This window comes from Archocentrus centrarchus, chromosome 8, assembly GCF_007364275.1.
Source record: "Archocentrus centrarchus isolate MPI-CPG fArcCen1 chromosome 8, fArcCen1, whole genome shotgun sequence".
Taxonomy (NCBI): Eukaryota; Metazoa; Chordata; class Actinopteri; order Cichliformes; family Cichlidae; genus Archocentrus; species Archocentrus centrarchus.
In genome coordinates this window covers 27,702,122-27,715,522 of record NC_044353.1, presented here as the reverse complement: position 1 = coordinate 27,715,522, position 13,401 = coordinate 27,702,122, and the positions used below count along the sequence as shown (strand labels likewise).

The 13,401-nt window shown below is 39.3% G+C and overlaps 1 protein-coding gene across 3 annotated transcripts; it reads right to left on the bottom strand.

Annotated features, from left to right (window-relative positions):
* Nucleotides 1–9,189: 9,189 nt before the first annotated feature.
* Nucleotides 9,190–11,668, bottom strand: LOC115785122 (uncharacterized). 3 transcript variants are annotated; one of them, XM_030736601.1, is made up of 7 exons: nucleotides 11,531–11,575; nucleotides 11,314–11,407; nucleotides 10,883–11,215; nucleotides 10,488–10,546; nucleotides 10,147–10,280; nucleotides 9,835–9,971; nucleotides 9,190–9,582 (listed from the first exon to the last, which is right to left on the bottom strand). In XM_030736601.1, the coding sequence occupies exons 3-7, from the start codon at nucleotides 11,021–11,023 to the stop codon at nucleotides 9,211–9,213; spliced, it is 843 nt and encodes a 280-aa protein (XP_030592461.1). In that variant the 5' UTR covers nucleotides 11,024–11,215; nucleotides 11,314–11,407; nucleotides 11,531–11,575; the 3' UTR covers nucleotides 9,190–9,210. The 3 variants fall into 3 exon arrangements, with proteins under 3 accessions (XP_030592461.1, XP_030592459.1, XP_030592460.1); XM_030736599.1 differs by having other exon boundaries at nucleotides 10,883–11,192; nucleotides 11,314–11,668; XM_030736600.1 differs by having other exon boundaries at nucleotides 9,844–9,971; nucleotides 10,883–11,192; nucleotides 11,314–11,668.
* Nucleotides 11,669–13,401: the final 1,733 nt, after the last annotated feature.

The window sequence follows — 13,401 nt, the reverse complement described above, 5'->3', positions numbered from 1 at the left end:
TGGATGTATGATTTTACATGTGCAGGTAAGACCAAGTTTGAAAAAAAAAAAAAAAATCAAAGAAAATGCAAACAAGTAAATTTTTGTAGCGGATATATCAATAGAAGATAACACATCAGTATTTCTATTAAAGCAAACGACAGAAGATAAGCATCTTTGGATTTCAATTTTTCTATGTCCTGACCTTTTCACAGAACACTTACAAAAATGGTTTTTGGCAATTAAATTGATCAGGAGTGAAGTACCAGCAGGGGACCCTCTTAGTGAAGGAGAGACAGACATTGGAGGTGCACTTAGCAAAAAAAAAATTACTGAAAATAGATCACAAACACACTCAGACTAAACAAAAGCACTGACCTTCACTGTTCCTCTCAGACAGCAGGGCCTCATAGTTAGAACCAATAAGGAACGTGACAAACGATCTGCCAGTTTCAGAGAAAATTTGATTTGAAATCGCACTTCCTGTCACCGTCAGCTGGAGCGTTTAGGAAAGCTGCCGTCAATTTTTGATGCCATTCCAATTTCTATTGGTTATACTGAAACGAACGCCAGCTATTACCCTCAATGTTCTCATCCACACAAAACAAAGCTGAGCATGAAGAGAGAGAAATTGATTTCAGCCTTTTCTATACAATTTGGGAATATGGCAAAAATACAGTGGACAAAAGTATCAGATGATGAGTGTAATTCAGACCAGTTATGAGTATTTCAGAAACTGCTCATCGACTGGGATTTTCCCACACAACCATCTCTAGGCTTTACAGAGGACAGTCTGAAAAAGAGAAACTATCCAGTGAGCCTCAGTTCTCTGGAAGAAAATGCCTTGTTGATGCAAGAGGTCAGAGGAGAATAGCCACACTGCTTTAAGGTGACAGGAAGGCAACAGTAACTCCAATAACCACTCATTACAACCAAGATATGCAGAAAAGCATCTCTGAAAGCACAGCACACTGAACCTTGAAGTAGATGGGCTGCAACAGCAGACGTTCATGCCAGGTGCCACTCAGCTAAGAACAGGAAGCTGAGGCAAAAATTCACACGGGTTCACCAAAACTGGAAAATTTGAAAAGCGTTGCCTGATCTGATGAGTCTCAGTTTCTGGTGCAGCCTTCAAAAGGAAGGGCCAGAATTTCACATAAACATAATGAAAACATTGATCCGTCCTGCTTTGTATCAATGCTTCAGGCTGCCGGTGGTGGAATAATGTGTGTGACATTTTCTTGGCATACTTTGGACCCCTTAGCAACAACTGATTGCTTTATGACCACAGTGTACCCATCTTATGAAGGCTGCTCACATTTCACAAAATCATCTCAAACTGATTTCTTGCATTGTAATCAAATGGCCTCCATTGTCACCAGATCTCAATCCAACGGAGCAGCTTTGGAATATGGTGAAATGGGAGAGTTGTACCTTGGATGTGCAGCTAACAAATCTGCAGCAACTATCACGTCAATATGGGCCAAAATTTCTGGAATTTCTGCAGCACCTTAAATCGATGTCATGAAGGATTAGAAACGAGTATATCAGAGGGATGGTGCCAATCGAACATTTTGGAAAGAGACAAGTTTGAGAGACAAGGCTGTGATGAACATGTGCAGAGGAGGAATAGTAGATAAACTGGACAAAGGATATTGAATATGAAGCTGCCTGGAAGACCACAGAGAAGATACTCAGAGAGGCAATGAAGGAGGACATGCAGAGGATTGGTGTGAAAGAAGAGGATGTTAGGGACGGGGTGAGATGGAGAAAGATGATCCACTGCGGTGACGTCTAAAACGACCAGCTAGAAGTATTAGTATTAGAAGAAGAAGAAACTGACAGAAACTCATCATTCACCAAAGATCCTAAATGTTTACAAAAATATCCTTTTCATAGTTTTCAGTCACTTGACTGACACGGAGCCCTGGAGGGCAAAACCCCTGCAGCACAACCCTGTTAAAAATCGGTTTTCAGCCAGAAAATTTTAGATCACCTGCTAAAAGAAAAAAGAACAAAGAAATCTTCAAGTTTTGGACAGTTTCTATCCACATACACACACATAAAAAATAAAGTCCATCCTAGAGCTCCACTTTGGCAATGTTTGCACATGTCCTGAGAAGAATACCTCATCCTTATACTCCCACCAAAGCGTACAAAAGCTCAGACAGTTGAATGTATTTTTTGATGAGCATGGTTCAGAATGAAGGCCAAGAAATTCTTCACTGTTAAAGCAAATGCGAGCCCTGGCATTGATCCATTGTTGGTTAGTTTCAGGATCACTGAAATCAGTGTTCTGTGGCTGTAGTGACAAACAGTAATGTTTTGCACAGGTTACATGTAATAAATCTACTTTTGTTGGCTTACTGGGTGAACACAACAATGCGCAACACATCAGCAGTGCATCTCGAAAGCCAAAAGAAGGAATCGGTCATAGCAGCGTAACAGCATTTGATGTCCTAAAAAATAAATAAATAAATAAAAAAAAGGCAAGTTTTAAAACAAGATAACAAAAGGACATAAATGCTGAGTACATTTTGGCCCAGATGATGATGATGATAGAGACGGGCCCTGTTCATCTCCCTCTGTCAGCACAGTTTCAGTTTCTTAAAACCAAACATCTCATGTTCAGCAGGGTGTCAGGCTCACCGCTGGGTGCTGCCACCACAGCACTGCCGCATAAAAGCTACGTGTCACTCCACATCACGTATTAGATTTTCTTCTCCGCGTGAAGCCTCTCTGCCCATCTGCGCTTGTGTTTTCTCTTCTGCCATTCCTTCAGTGTTTGAGCACGCACATTCAACTTGTTCATTCAGCAAATCATTTCTGATACACCTGGGTGCTGAAACTGAAGCTGCTCATTCAGATTGCACAAGGACCTATGGAAGGAAGGCAAGAAAGAAGTGCTCAACATAGCAGCTCTTGATGGCATCCTATAATTGCTTACCATCTTTGCTCAAAAGGATGGGTTTTCTTCTCGTGCGAGTGTGAAGTTTTTCCTCATTTAGATTAGGAGTTAAAAGATTAAGGGTTTCATATGATATTCAGAATAAACAGATTTGGAGCCCTACGAGGATAAAAACAAGGTTTCAAAGATCAAATCTATAAAAGTCTGTTTGAAGAAGCGTATCATGACACAAACAAATGACAGGTCTTTAGAAACAGGGCTGTTGATGCTGAAAAACAATCCTCCACCCATTTGTATATCATTGCGTAAAAATAGGGGGGAAAATGAAGATCAGTGTTACTCCTCTTAGAAGTGGCTGACCAACATACACTCACTGGCCACTTTATTAAGCATGCATTATCGGACCCCTTTTTTCCTTCAGAAATGCCTTAATTCTTCATTGCACGGGCAACAAGGTGCTGGAAACATTCCTCAGAGACTGTAGTCCATGTTGACACGATATCACCACTCAGTTCCTGCAGATCTGTCGACTACACTTCAATGAAGAAAGTCTCCTGTTCCAACACATCCAAAAGGGGTTCTATTGGATTTAGATCTGGTGACTATGAAGGCCATTTGAGTACAATGAACTTATTGTCATGATCAAGAAACCAGTCTGAGCATCACCTTCTGAAGGCTGAAAGCAGCCATCAGAAGGTGATACACTGTGGTCATAAAGAGATGAGCATAGGCAGCAATGCTCAGTTGGTGTGAAGGGGCCCAAGGTACCAAGAAAATATCTCCCACACCATTACACCACCAGCAGCAGCAGCCTGATACACGGCAGGATGGATCCATATTTTCATGCTGTTTACACCAAATTCTGACCCATTCAAAGTCTGTGTCAACTGTAGCTCAGTTTCCTGTTCTTCGCTGACAGGAGTAGCACCCAGTGTGGTCTTCTGCTGTTGTAGCCCGTCTCCTTCAAAATTCAGCATACTGTGGATTCAGAAATGCTCTTCTGCACACTTTAGTTGTAATGTGTGTTTAAGTGCCGCCTTCCTATCAGATCAAAGTTGTCTCTGGAATCAACAAGGCATTTTCTCCCAGAAAATTGTCTTCTTTTGCCTTCCACATGGGTATTAATGATGTGTTTTTTAAACTATGAATAACTGCATGCTCATAAACAATTCATCCAGGAAAGAAACAGAAAAATAGTAAACTCTGCTCACTGGATATTTTCTGTTTAAGCCCTTGAGATGGCTATGTGGGAAAATCCCAGCAGACCGGCAGTTTCCTGAAATACTCAGACCAACTTGTCTGGTACCAACTACCATGTCGCACTTAAATTCATTGAAATCACCTTTCTTCTCCATTCTGATACTCAGTTTGAATTTCAATAGACATTTTTGACCATGTCTACATGCCTAAATGCTAATGCATGTGCAGTCATGTGATCAGTTGAGACATTTGAAGATGAACAAGTGTACCTAATGAAGTGGCTGGTGATTGCTAAAGATTGCATGAAGAAGCCAGAGGACTGTTGAACAAAGCTTTGCAGACAGATGAGACCAAAGTTTTCTGGTTAAAATGAAAACCGTTCTGTTTGCAGAAAAGGAAAACACTGCATTCTAGCATCAGAGCCTTATTCCATCTGTGAAAGCTGACTAGGGGAGTGCCGTGGTCTGTTCACCTGCCTCTGACCTAGGATGTCACTCTGTTGATGGATTTTCAATTCAATTTCTAAAGGAAAATCTACAGAGAACATCTACATGGATGCTCTGGACCTACAGAGAACATGGGTCATGCAGGACGACAACTTCCCCCAACAAACCATTAAAAATAAAGAATAATAAGATAATATTTTGGACAAGTCAAAATGAAATGTTGTGTAGGGACCTGAAGCATGCAGTTTGGTGAGGAAACCCACAGACATCATGGAGCTGAAGATGTTCTGAACACTGGAATACGCTAACTTTTTTCCAAGCCAGTGTGCAGCACAGATCAATATTTATCAAAAACGTTTCACCGCTTTCGATAACGTCTCACATCTTATGCAACTGCCACAAGTGGGCTACATAAAATGAACAAAGCAAACATTTACATACTTTTTGACCTCATAGATATGCAGCATTAGATCTTGTTCTTTAATAAACAGATAACCACATTCAATATTTTTATTTAATTGGGTATTGTTTTATTACTTTTAGGACTTATGTAAAAACCAGAGATTTCAGTTATACTGATGCAGAAATATAGAAAATCTGTATGCATATGCTAAATGTAGACTTACTACATGTACATGCATGTTTGCACATCCTCTCTCTGCCCAATAGTTGCGTGTTACAACTCTCATGATCCCTGACCTCTACATTAGTATGTAAAAGTCAGTACATTTAGTACATCTACATGCAGGCAATCAGACAGGCTGTCAGCTCCCATCAGCTGCTGTTCAGCTGTGATTCAGCAGCTAGATGCAGAACCGGAGGGAGGTAAGAAGAGAGGGAGATGGAGGAAAACAAGCCGGATGTTGGGTAACATGCTGGGGCTGGACCACTGTCAGACCCACTCATCAAGAGCCCTGTCTGGGCATCCCACTAGCCTTGGAGTCACACTGCTTGTCAGAATGGCAGTGAAGGAGACAGGAAGTCACAGCCAAGCGGGTTAACGGGGGTCCAGATTTAGAAGGAGAGCTCCATCACCTCCCCGTCGGATGCTGCTGACTTTTACAAATCACAAAGTCACTCATTTGTAGCTTCTTTTGCATCATAACACCTTTTGAGGGTAAAGTGTGTATCTGTGTGTAGCTGATGTGCCCAAGGCTCTGTGATTTAAGCCTCCACGTCTGGTTCCTCTTTCTTGACAAGATTTTGCCCCAAGATCTGAGGACCTGAGAGTCATACCACAGTCTGCAAAATTGACAGCAAAATGACATAAATACATCATTTGACTCAGTGGATATTCTGTAAGTTTATGTTCTAGCAAGCTGTCTTTCTGCATGAGAACTCACAGAAGCCACTGATAGCGATGTCATGCCATTTATTAATGCTTTTAAAAAGCTGCTCTTTCATTTTCAATAAAGTGAATTTCTGGTTGTCAGCTTTTCACTGATCCCAGCTCTGTTGGCCAGGTATATCCGGTCAACAGAGCTGGCAGATAACTGGCAGTTTGATCACCTCACCAAAGCTTAAACTGGATTTGTAGTGCTAAAAACTGCCCGCTATTGGTGTCTTCATCTGTGCCTCTCTCTGCTTCTCTGTCTCTGTCTGCTGATGATACTTTGGAAATGTAGGGTTAAATATGTAATCTACAGCTTTCTTCCAGTCACAGAAGCAACTTACAACATATTAAGGGGTAATGTGTTAATATGCATGCAATCCACAGACAAATGCACCCATCTTCAGACTTCAGCAGTTAAAGTGGTCCTGGTGATTTGTTAACTGATACATATCTTTAACTAGTATATTTTTCTAATCTAATTGTAATTAATATAACTTCTCTCAGTAATGTCTATTGACTGGTAAGATGGCCCATCTTTGCCAAGATAAAATGGCATAATATACACAGTCTCAGACTGACTGAATAATAATTCAAAACAAAGTATCAGAAAAACTGTCAATTATTTAAATGAGAATATTAAGTTATTTTAGGCAGTTGAGCAAAATATCAATACAAGTAAATACATAAACCAGTAACAGGTAGCAGCTTAGAGCATTTCATCTGCATGAAGGACTGAGCATAGTGATACATTTATGGTTTTTGTGCCTGTGCACTAACATGCACAAACTCACACTCGTGTGAAAACACGACCAGTCACACAGAAACCCTCCGGGACGATCTCTGAGCTGTCAATCCAGGAGAAAAGCAACATGCAGACATTCACTGAAAATCTACAGTCACGTGAACCAGACTATCAATCTCACATCATTGTGGAGGATTTCTGGACTCTTCATCTTCACAATGCTTTTTCAGTTAAATTAGGTTTGCAGGCATTCTTTTATGCACAGCTCTCTTAAGGATCCTTCACAGCATTTCAGTCACACTGAAGTCTGGACTTTGACTGGGTCATTGCAACTCCTTGATGCTTTTCTTTTTCACCCGTTCGATTGTAGATTTACTGCTGTGCATGGGATCATCTTCCTGTTGCATGACCCAGTTTCTGCCCAGCTTTAGCTGTCAGACAGATGGCCTCACATTTGACTCCAGAATACTTTATTGTATAGATGGGTTCATTGTCGACTTAATGACCACAAGGTGCCCAGGTCCTGTGGCTGCAAAACAAGTCCAAATTGTCACCCCTCACCACCAGGATTGGCGGTTGGTATGAGGTGTTTGTACCGATATGCTGTGTTTGGCCATAATGGACAGCAACACGTTTGGCAAAACCCAAACATCTCCACTTTGGTCTCGTCTGTCCCAAAGGACACTGTTCCAGAAGTCTTGTGGTTTGTTCAGATGCAACCTTGCAAACCTAATACTGAAAATATGGTTCAGCAGTGGTAGTGCGTTGGCAGTCCATGGATGCCCAGTCTGACTTCAGGGTGAATTTGCTGGCACATCACTGCTGGGAAGATTGTGGCATTGTGTTCACACACATGCAATTAATTAGCTGGCTGCTACTTTACCCCCTTAATTCCTATGGAAGCACTAAGGGTGCACTTAGTTTTTCACAGGACTATGCAGTCCTGTGAAAAATTGCTATTGAGTGTGACTTGAAGTAAAGTTCAGCTGCAGTGGTTTACATTTAAAGATTAACTTTAACAACACACTATTCTCTCTTTGTTTTCTCTGGAGTAAACAGCCTAGCAAACTTCAGCATAAATGAGAAGAATTTCCTTTTACTGATAGCCATGCGCAGTGGGATACAGAGAATTATAGAGAAAAACCTTGAAGTAAATACTATCCCTTTACATAATGCCTCAGAAACCTTGAATCACTTATGCAAAGCTTATAATCTGAACCTGAGTAAGAAGAGTATTCCTATAAGGCTCCTTCTTGAATGCTGATATTCTCTTTTGGTACCCTTAAACTGTAAAGTTGCACTAATGAATATTTGTTTTATTAAATACAGGTCAAATGAGGTGGCTGCTTCTTTCTAAAGTGAAAAGTGTCTCTCGCAGACATGTGACTATTTTTTTTTTAGTACCCAGTAGCTGTTTTTAATCAGAAAAGCTCAGAAAACACAGTATGTGTGTGAACTAAGTAAACAAAGTTGGCACAATCTGGGAACCCATTGCATAGACTGCTGACTTAGCCTCCTGGGGCAATAACCAATTTTTCAAGGGTTTTGGTGTAGCCAGTGAATACCCAGGCCAAGACTTCCTGTTTCCCTTGCCAGCAACTGATGCAGGTAAATAGAAAAAGAAATTAATTAAAATCCATCAGAAAATAGCTGAAGTTTTCAAAATTGGCTTTGGGAAAAACAAACCCACCTTTTTGCACTTAACACAGAGAGTTTGCCTGCATACAACCGAAACATGCTCAGATGCAGGTGTCAATACTACTTGGACAATAAAGAGACAACAGACAGAAATTAGAATTCAAAACTCTGACACTTGAGTACAGTTTCATATACCAATATCTACACAGTAAAATGGGCAGTGTTAATGCAACACTAAAAGAGTCAATTTTAACACTGAGCCAGTGAACATATGGTCCCCGCCCTGTACAGTGTTAAAATTACACTGAGCTCAGTGTTACATTTTCAGAGTTGATTTTACTCTGATTAGAGTTAAATTTAGCTATAGAGTAAAATTTAATCAGCACTCACATTGTTAATATACTTTTACTCTATGACATAAATAACACTCACAGTGTTATTTAAATATGACACTGCTACTTTAAGTGTTATTCTAAATCAACTCCTACAATTTTTTCTTAACAAGTGTAAGATCTATTTAACTGTTAATTAAATTTAACTCTAAACAGTGTTAATGTGTAACCAATTCAGTCAGTGTCAAAAAAATTTACACAATTATATACTGTTTTTATAAACCTATTGTTAATATTTCTTACGACATACAGCCAAAGATATTTGTAGCACAAAAAGAACCCATCTTCCTTGTCTTATTAATTTATTAAGTTCAGTACAAAAATAAAATGCACTTAAAGGCTTCTCTGCATTTTCAGTTTGATTAGAAAGAAAAAACTTTTCTAAGACAATGTGAATTTACTGGAACATCTTTATCCATTTATCTAAGAAATACATATTTTTTGAAGAACTTGACATTAGTGCCATTTTTAACAAACGACAAATATCAATTGGTCAGTGACAAAGTTAAAAGCACCCATTTTCTTAAGGTCATAAAATTTTACACAAAAGCTTTTCAAATTAGATCTTTAGATTACCAGTGACCAATTAGGAATATGTTGTTGCCGATGAAATTCTGTAGCCCCAGTTGAAAGTAATTTTGTGTTTGACATGGAGAGAGAGAGTGTTCACTACAAAGTTCTGAAGCAATTTCAGCACCTTCCTTTAACTCTCCAAGTTCCAAGACGTACATGTTGTGGAGCATTTGATTATAAACAGTTCCAAATACGAAGTGAAAAATTTCATCAAAAGCTCCAAGTGAGCTGGCTGACTTGCATGGTACGACCTGCTTGTCCAGAACAATGAAGAACTCATGAATGGTGCTCCTCTTTGTCCCAACAGCAAGTGGGTAGGGCTGCGTAGTGGAGTTCATGGCATCAGCATGTTCCTGGACACTTGTTCCACTCTAAGTATGAAAAAAAGGAAAAATAAGTGGGATTTAAAATTTCTGTCAAAAACTGCCAGAAGCTTTCCCTGTCAAAGTTCAAATCAACACCTAACCAACACTCTCTGCCCCCAAATAGAAGAATACATAGCAACAAAAGGAATGAAATTGGTTCCATATAATTTTAAAACAGAATCCATTTCATATATGAAAAGAATCATAGCAAAAGAGGAGAAAGGGAACAGGTAATAGTTGTTGCAAAAATTAACATACATTACAAACCTTCTGGAAGACCACATGGTGCTCCTCATCCTGGGATGGAGAAACCTTCCCACGTCTTTTGTAACCCTGACAGGAAGGAGGAATCAGGTGGAACAGGAGAATGATGGAAGCAAGATCACTGTCCCAGCCTGTGAGAACAGAAATAACACAGAACATGAAAATAAAGAAAAAAAATTAGAAGGCTATTCCTTTAAAGCCGAAACATAAAGAAATCCAATAGAAAATTCAATTAAATAAAAAATTCTTTACAATTCCTCCAGCTACTATTAATACTTAGGTTTAAGTCCTACAGAATAAAACTACCAGAGGTAAGGGTCTCATCCAGTTCCTCCTCACTTGAAGCTCCTTCAGCACAGTAGATCACTTCTTCAAGGTCGGTTGAGGTAGGGAGAGTCTTGCTCTGCTGGATCACTTTATGCTTGAAAACAGTCAGCCACCTAAAGTAAAAGGCATTCTATTAATTGAGCACAGAAAATAAGACAAGAAGTACAACACTCATCAAAAATAATAAAAAACACATTGAAAATAATCACTGCAAACCATACACTACCATGTTGAAAAATTATGTAAAATAAAACAAATGTATTCCAATATAAAACGAATGTTTGCAGTTTATGGGGGAAAAAAAAAATGTTGGCACTAACCTCTCCAAAAACCTGGTAGCTACATCTTCTCCAAATTCCAGAATGAAGTCTTGATCAATCTAAACATATGGAAAAAGAGCTTATTGCAATATAACACAAAGCCAATTCATCTCCAGGCCTTTATTTCAGGGGCAGGTTTGTTTAAAGAGGTTATTAATTTAAAAAACAAAGATCTTACTGGATTGTGTGATCAACTCATGATCAGAAACTAACTTCTTTGATTTAATTTTTTTGACCAAACCTACTTAGGTAAAGCATCAAAAGTAAAGTGTGGAGTTTGCCCAAAATGAGATGTATAGCTATTTTAGAAGGTTTTCATTTTAGAGAACAAGTCAATTCACTTATGAACACACAATTGTACATCAACAGGCTATTTGTGTAAAATGCTGAATTACCAAGCCTCTGACATCTCTGAAGCGAGGAAATTCAGTCAAGACGCTGGATGATCTGTTTTCGTCCAGGACCATCTTGCAACGGTAATCAAACATCATCTTCATTTTGTTCCTGATGGCGGCCTCATCAGAAGAGTATTTCATGAAGGAATTAGCTTCCTTATATGGCTCTTCTCTTAGGGTCACCTCAGGGTTAAATGAAGCATCTCCTCTGGCTGTTGGTCCACACCCAGTCAGCTGACATGATGATCTTCTCCCCTCTGATAAGGTGCTCTTCCTCTGGATGGTTTTAAGCCTCCATGCTAAGTAGCCACTTTAACCATAATAGAAATCTTCCTTTAAAATAGGTTAACAGGCTATTTTATTAGAAAGGCAGCATTTGGGTCAAAAGATAAAGAATTTAAAACAACTTGGATATTGGATTTAATACTTACATATCCATTTTTGGAATAAGGATCACGCAGGTTTGGGAACTTTTCAATCATGCCTTGAGCATACATCTCTCTCACATGTTGTGGTGGTGCTGTCCTAAAGGAGCAAATTAAATTAGGGCTGCAACTTTAGTAATTAAGTATTCTATCGATAATTCCATTGATTACTGAAGTAATTGGATAAGAATTACAGTTCATCTGCATATTTTAACTTCCGTACAGCAGTTTTTCCCTGTGTGAAACAAACAGGGTGGATGAAGCAGCTACAAAGTTGTCTTTTCTTCACTTGCTGATCAGGTGGTTGATGGAGGACTTCCAGCTGCTTCCCAGTAAACGTTTAATAGTGGGTGGTTCGGGGGGGGGGCTTCTTTTGGATGCTAGAAAAACGTCTCCTTTTGCTCCACCTGAGCTCACGTCTCAGTAAGGGCTCCGCCTCTTTAGGTGTGTATGAAGCAAGCAGCAATAATAGCAGCGATCTAGCCGGTGCGGAGTCCGCGGGGTGTGCTCCTGTCTGCTAAATGCTGTGACAGCAGAATTCTGAAAGTAAACCGATTTTCTCAGCCCAGTGCAAGGGCGTCTCAGCGCCTGGCGATCAACGACTAAAACACTGTTTTGACTCAAGAATTACTTTAAACAAACCACAAACGTAGGTGATCATTTGATATTCATCTGAGGACGATTTCATGTTCGTTGATAGTAACAAGCATAACTTTAATAGAATACCATTAAAAAGTAGAAATAGCTGAGATTTAATTAACACCGATGATACATTTCATGCTGTTTCAGAGGAACCGCAGCTCCCACAGAAGGAGTTTCCCCCGAGGCAAATTGAAAACATAACCCGGGGGAGCTCGAGGCAGGTGTCTGAAGTCAATTCCCAAAATCAGCCCTGAAGTATATTTTATAGGTTCCTATCAACGTTTGGAAGCGTAGTGACCCGTTAATGCAATTTTATGTCTAAAATGCCATCTTTATTAATGCTAAATATAGGATAACATTTTGAAGGTTTAAGCTAGCTAACAACTCCTCAAACATCTGTCACGTGAAAAGCATATTTTTTTCTGTCTGAAGAACCATGTTATTTTAATATGCTGCTTTGAGTGTAACGACAGTGAAAATTCAGGAAAAAAATGAAAAATTGAGGAAACTTACGAGACTTTTCCAGCAAGGCGGAGAAGTTGAAAATGGCGCCGATAAAATTCTCTTCGGTCTGGCACAAAGTGCAAGGGGGCGGAGCTTTTCAGAGTACTTTTTTACACTCAGTTTGGAGAATTTTCATTAACACTGCATTATAGTGTTTTAGTAACTCTAACCGAGTGCATTTCCTTTAACACTTGACAAGTTACACTGTAAAGAGTTATTTTTAAAAAACCTGTTTTAACTCTGAATATTTACACCAACACTGCAGAACATAAGGAGGCATTTTACACCCACTGGTGTTGAACTGACTCTTATAGAGTTTACATGTTCTGACACTGCTTATTTGACACTCAGGATTTTACTGTGTAGGCTAAAAAGAGTACTGCTGCTAAATTGTGTGATGCCATCATATCAATATGGACCTCAAGCTCTGAAGGATGTTTCCAGGCAAAAGAGGGTCCAACCCTGTAAAGTGCGGTATACCTAATAAAGTGGTGTTGTTGATTGCTTGGACAGAAACTAAACTCCAAGTGATTGATACTCTCATTACAATTCAAACAAATGTCACTATTTATTCATTAATTCACAATAACCTTGCAGAGTTACAGTCACTGTTACTCAGTTCGTTTATCTTTAAGGTCTAAAAACAATTTTAAAGCCTTTCTCTCCCCTCAAAACTTTTAGGAAGTAATCGTATTTATTTATTTATGCTTTTACAGGGTACCTGTAGGGTGAGGATCATCAGTGAATGTTTTCTGCTTGCAGGATACAATCATCTTACAGTCACCTTTTTCTACAGTGACTGACAGCACTGAATGTAAATTCTGTATCAGCTTGTACACATACCGAGTTATCTTTTTGCTGAAGTAATATGATATTTTCACCATGAATTATTCATATGGCTGCACCATTTCATCAAATTGAAATATTCTATGTTGTTCTCTGCATTAT

What these genes read in the sequence shown, in the direction of transcription:
- LOC115785122 (XM_030736599.1), bottom strand. An exon ending in GCTACCAGGTTTTTGGAGAG is followed by an intron (nt 10,281 to 10,487) that starts GTTAGTGCCAAC and finishes CTTTTACTTTAG; the next exon opens with GTGGCTGACTGTTTTCAAGC. An exon ending in GGATGAGACCCTTACCTCTG is followed by an intron (nt 9,972 to 10,146) that starts GTAGTTTTATTC and finishes CTGTTCTCACAG; the next exon opens with GCTGGGACAGTGATCTTGCT.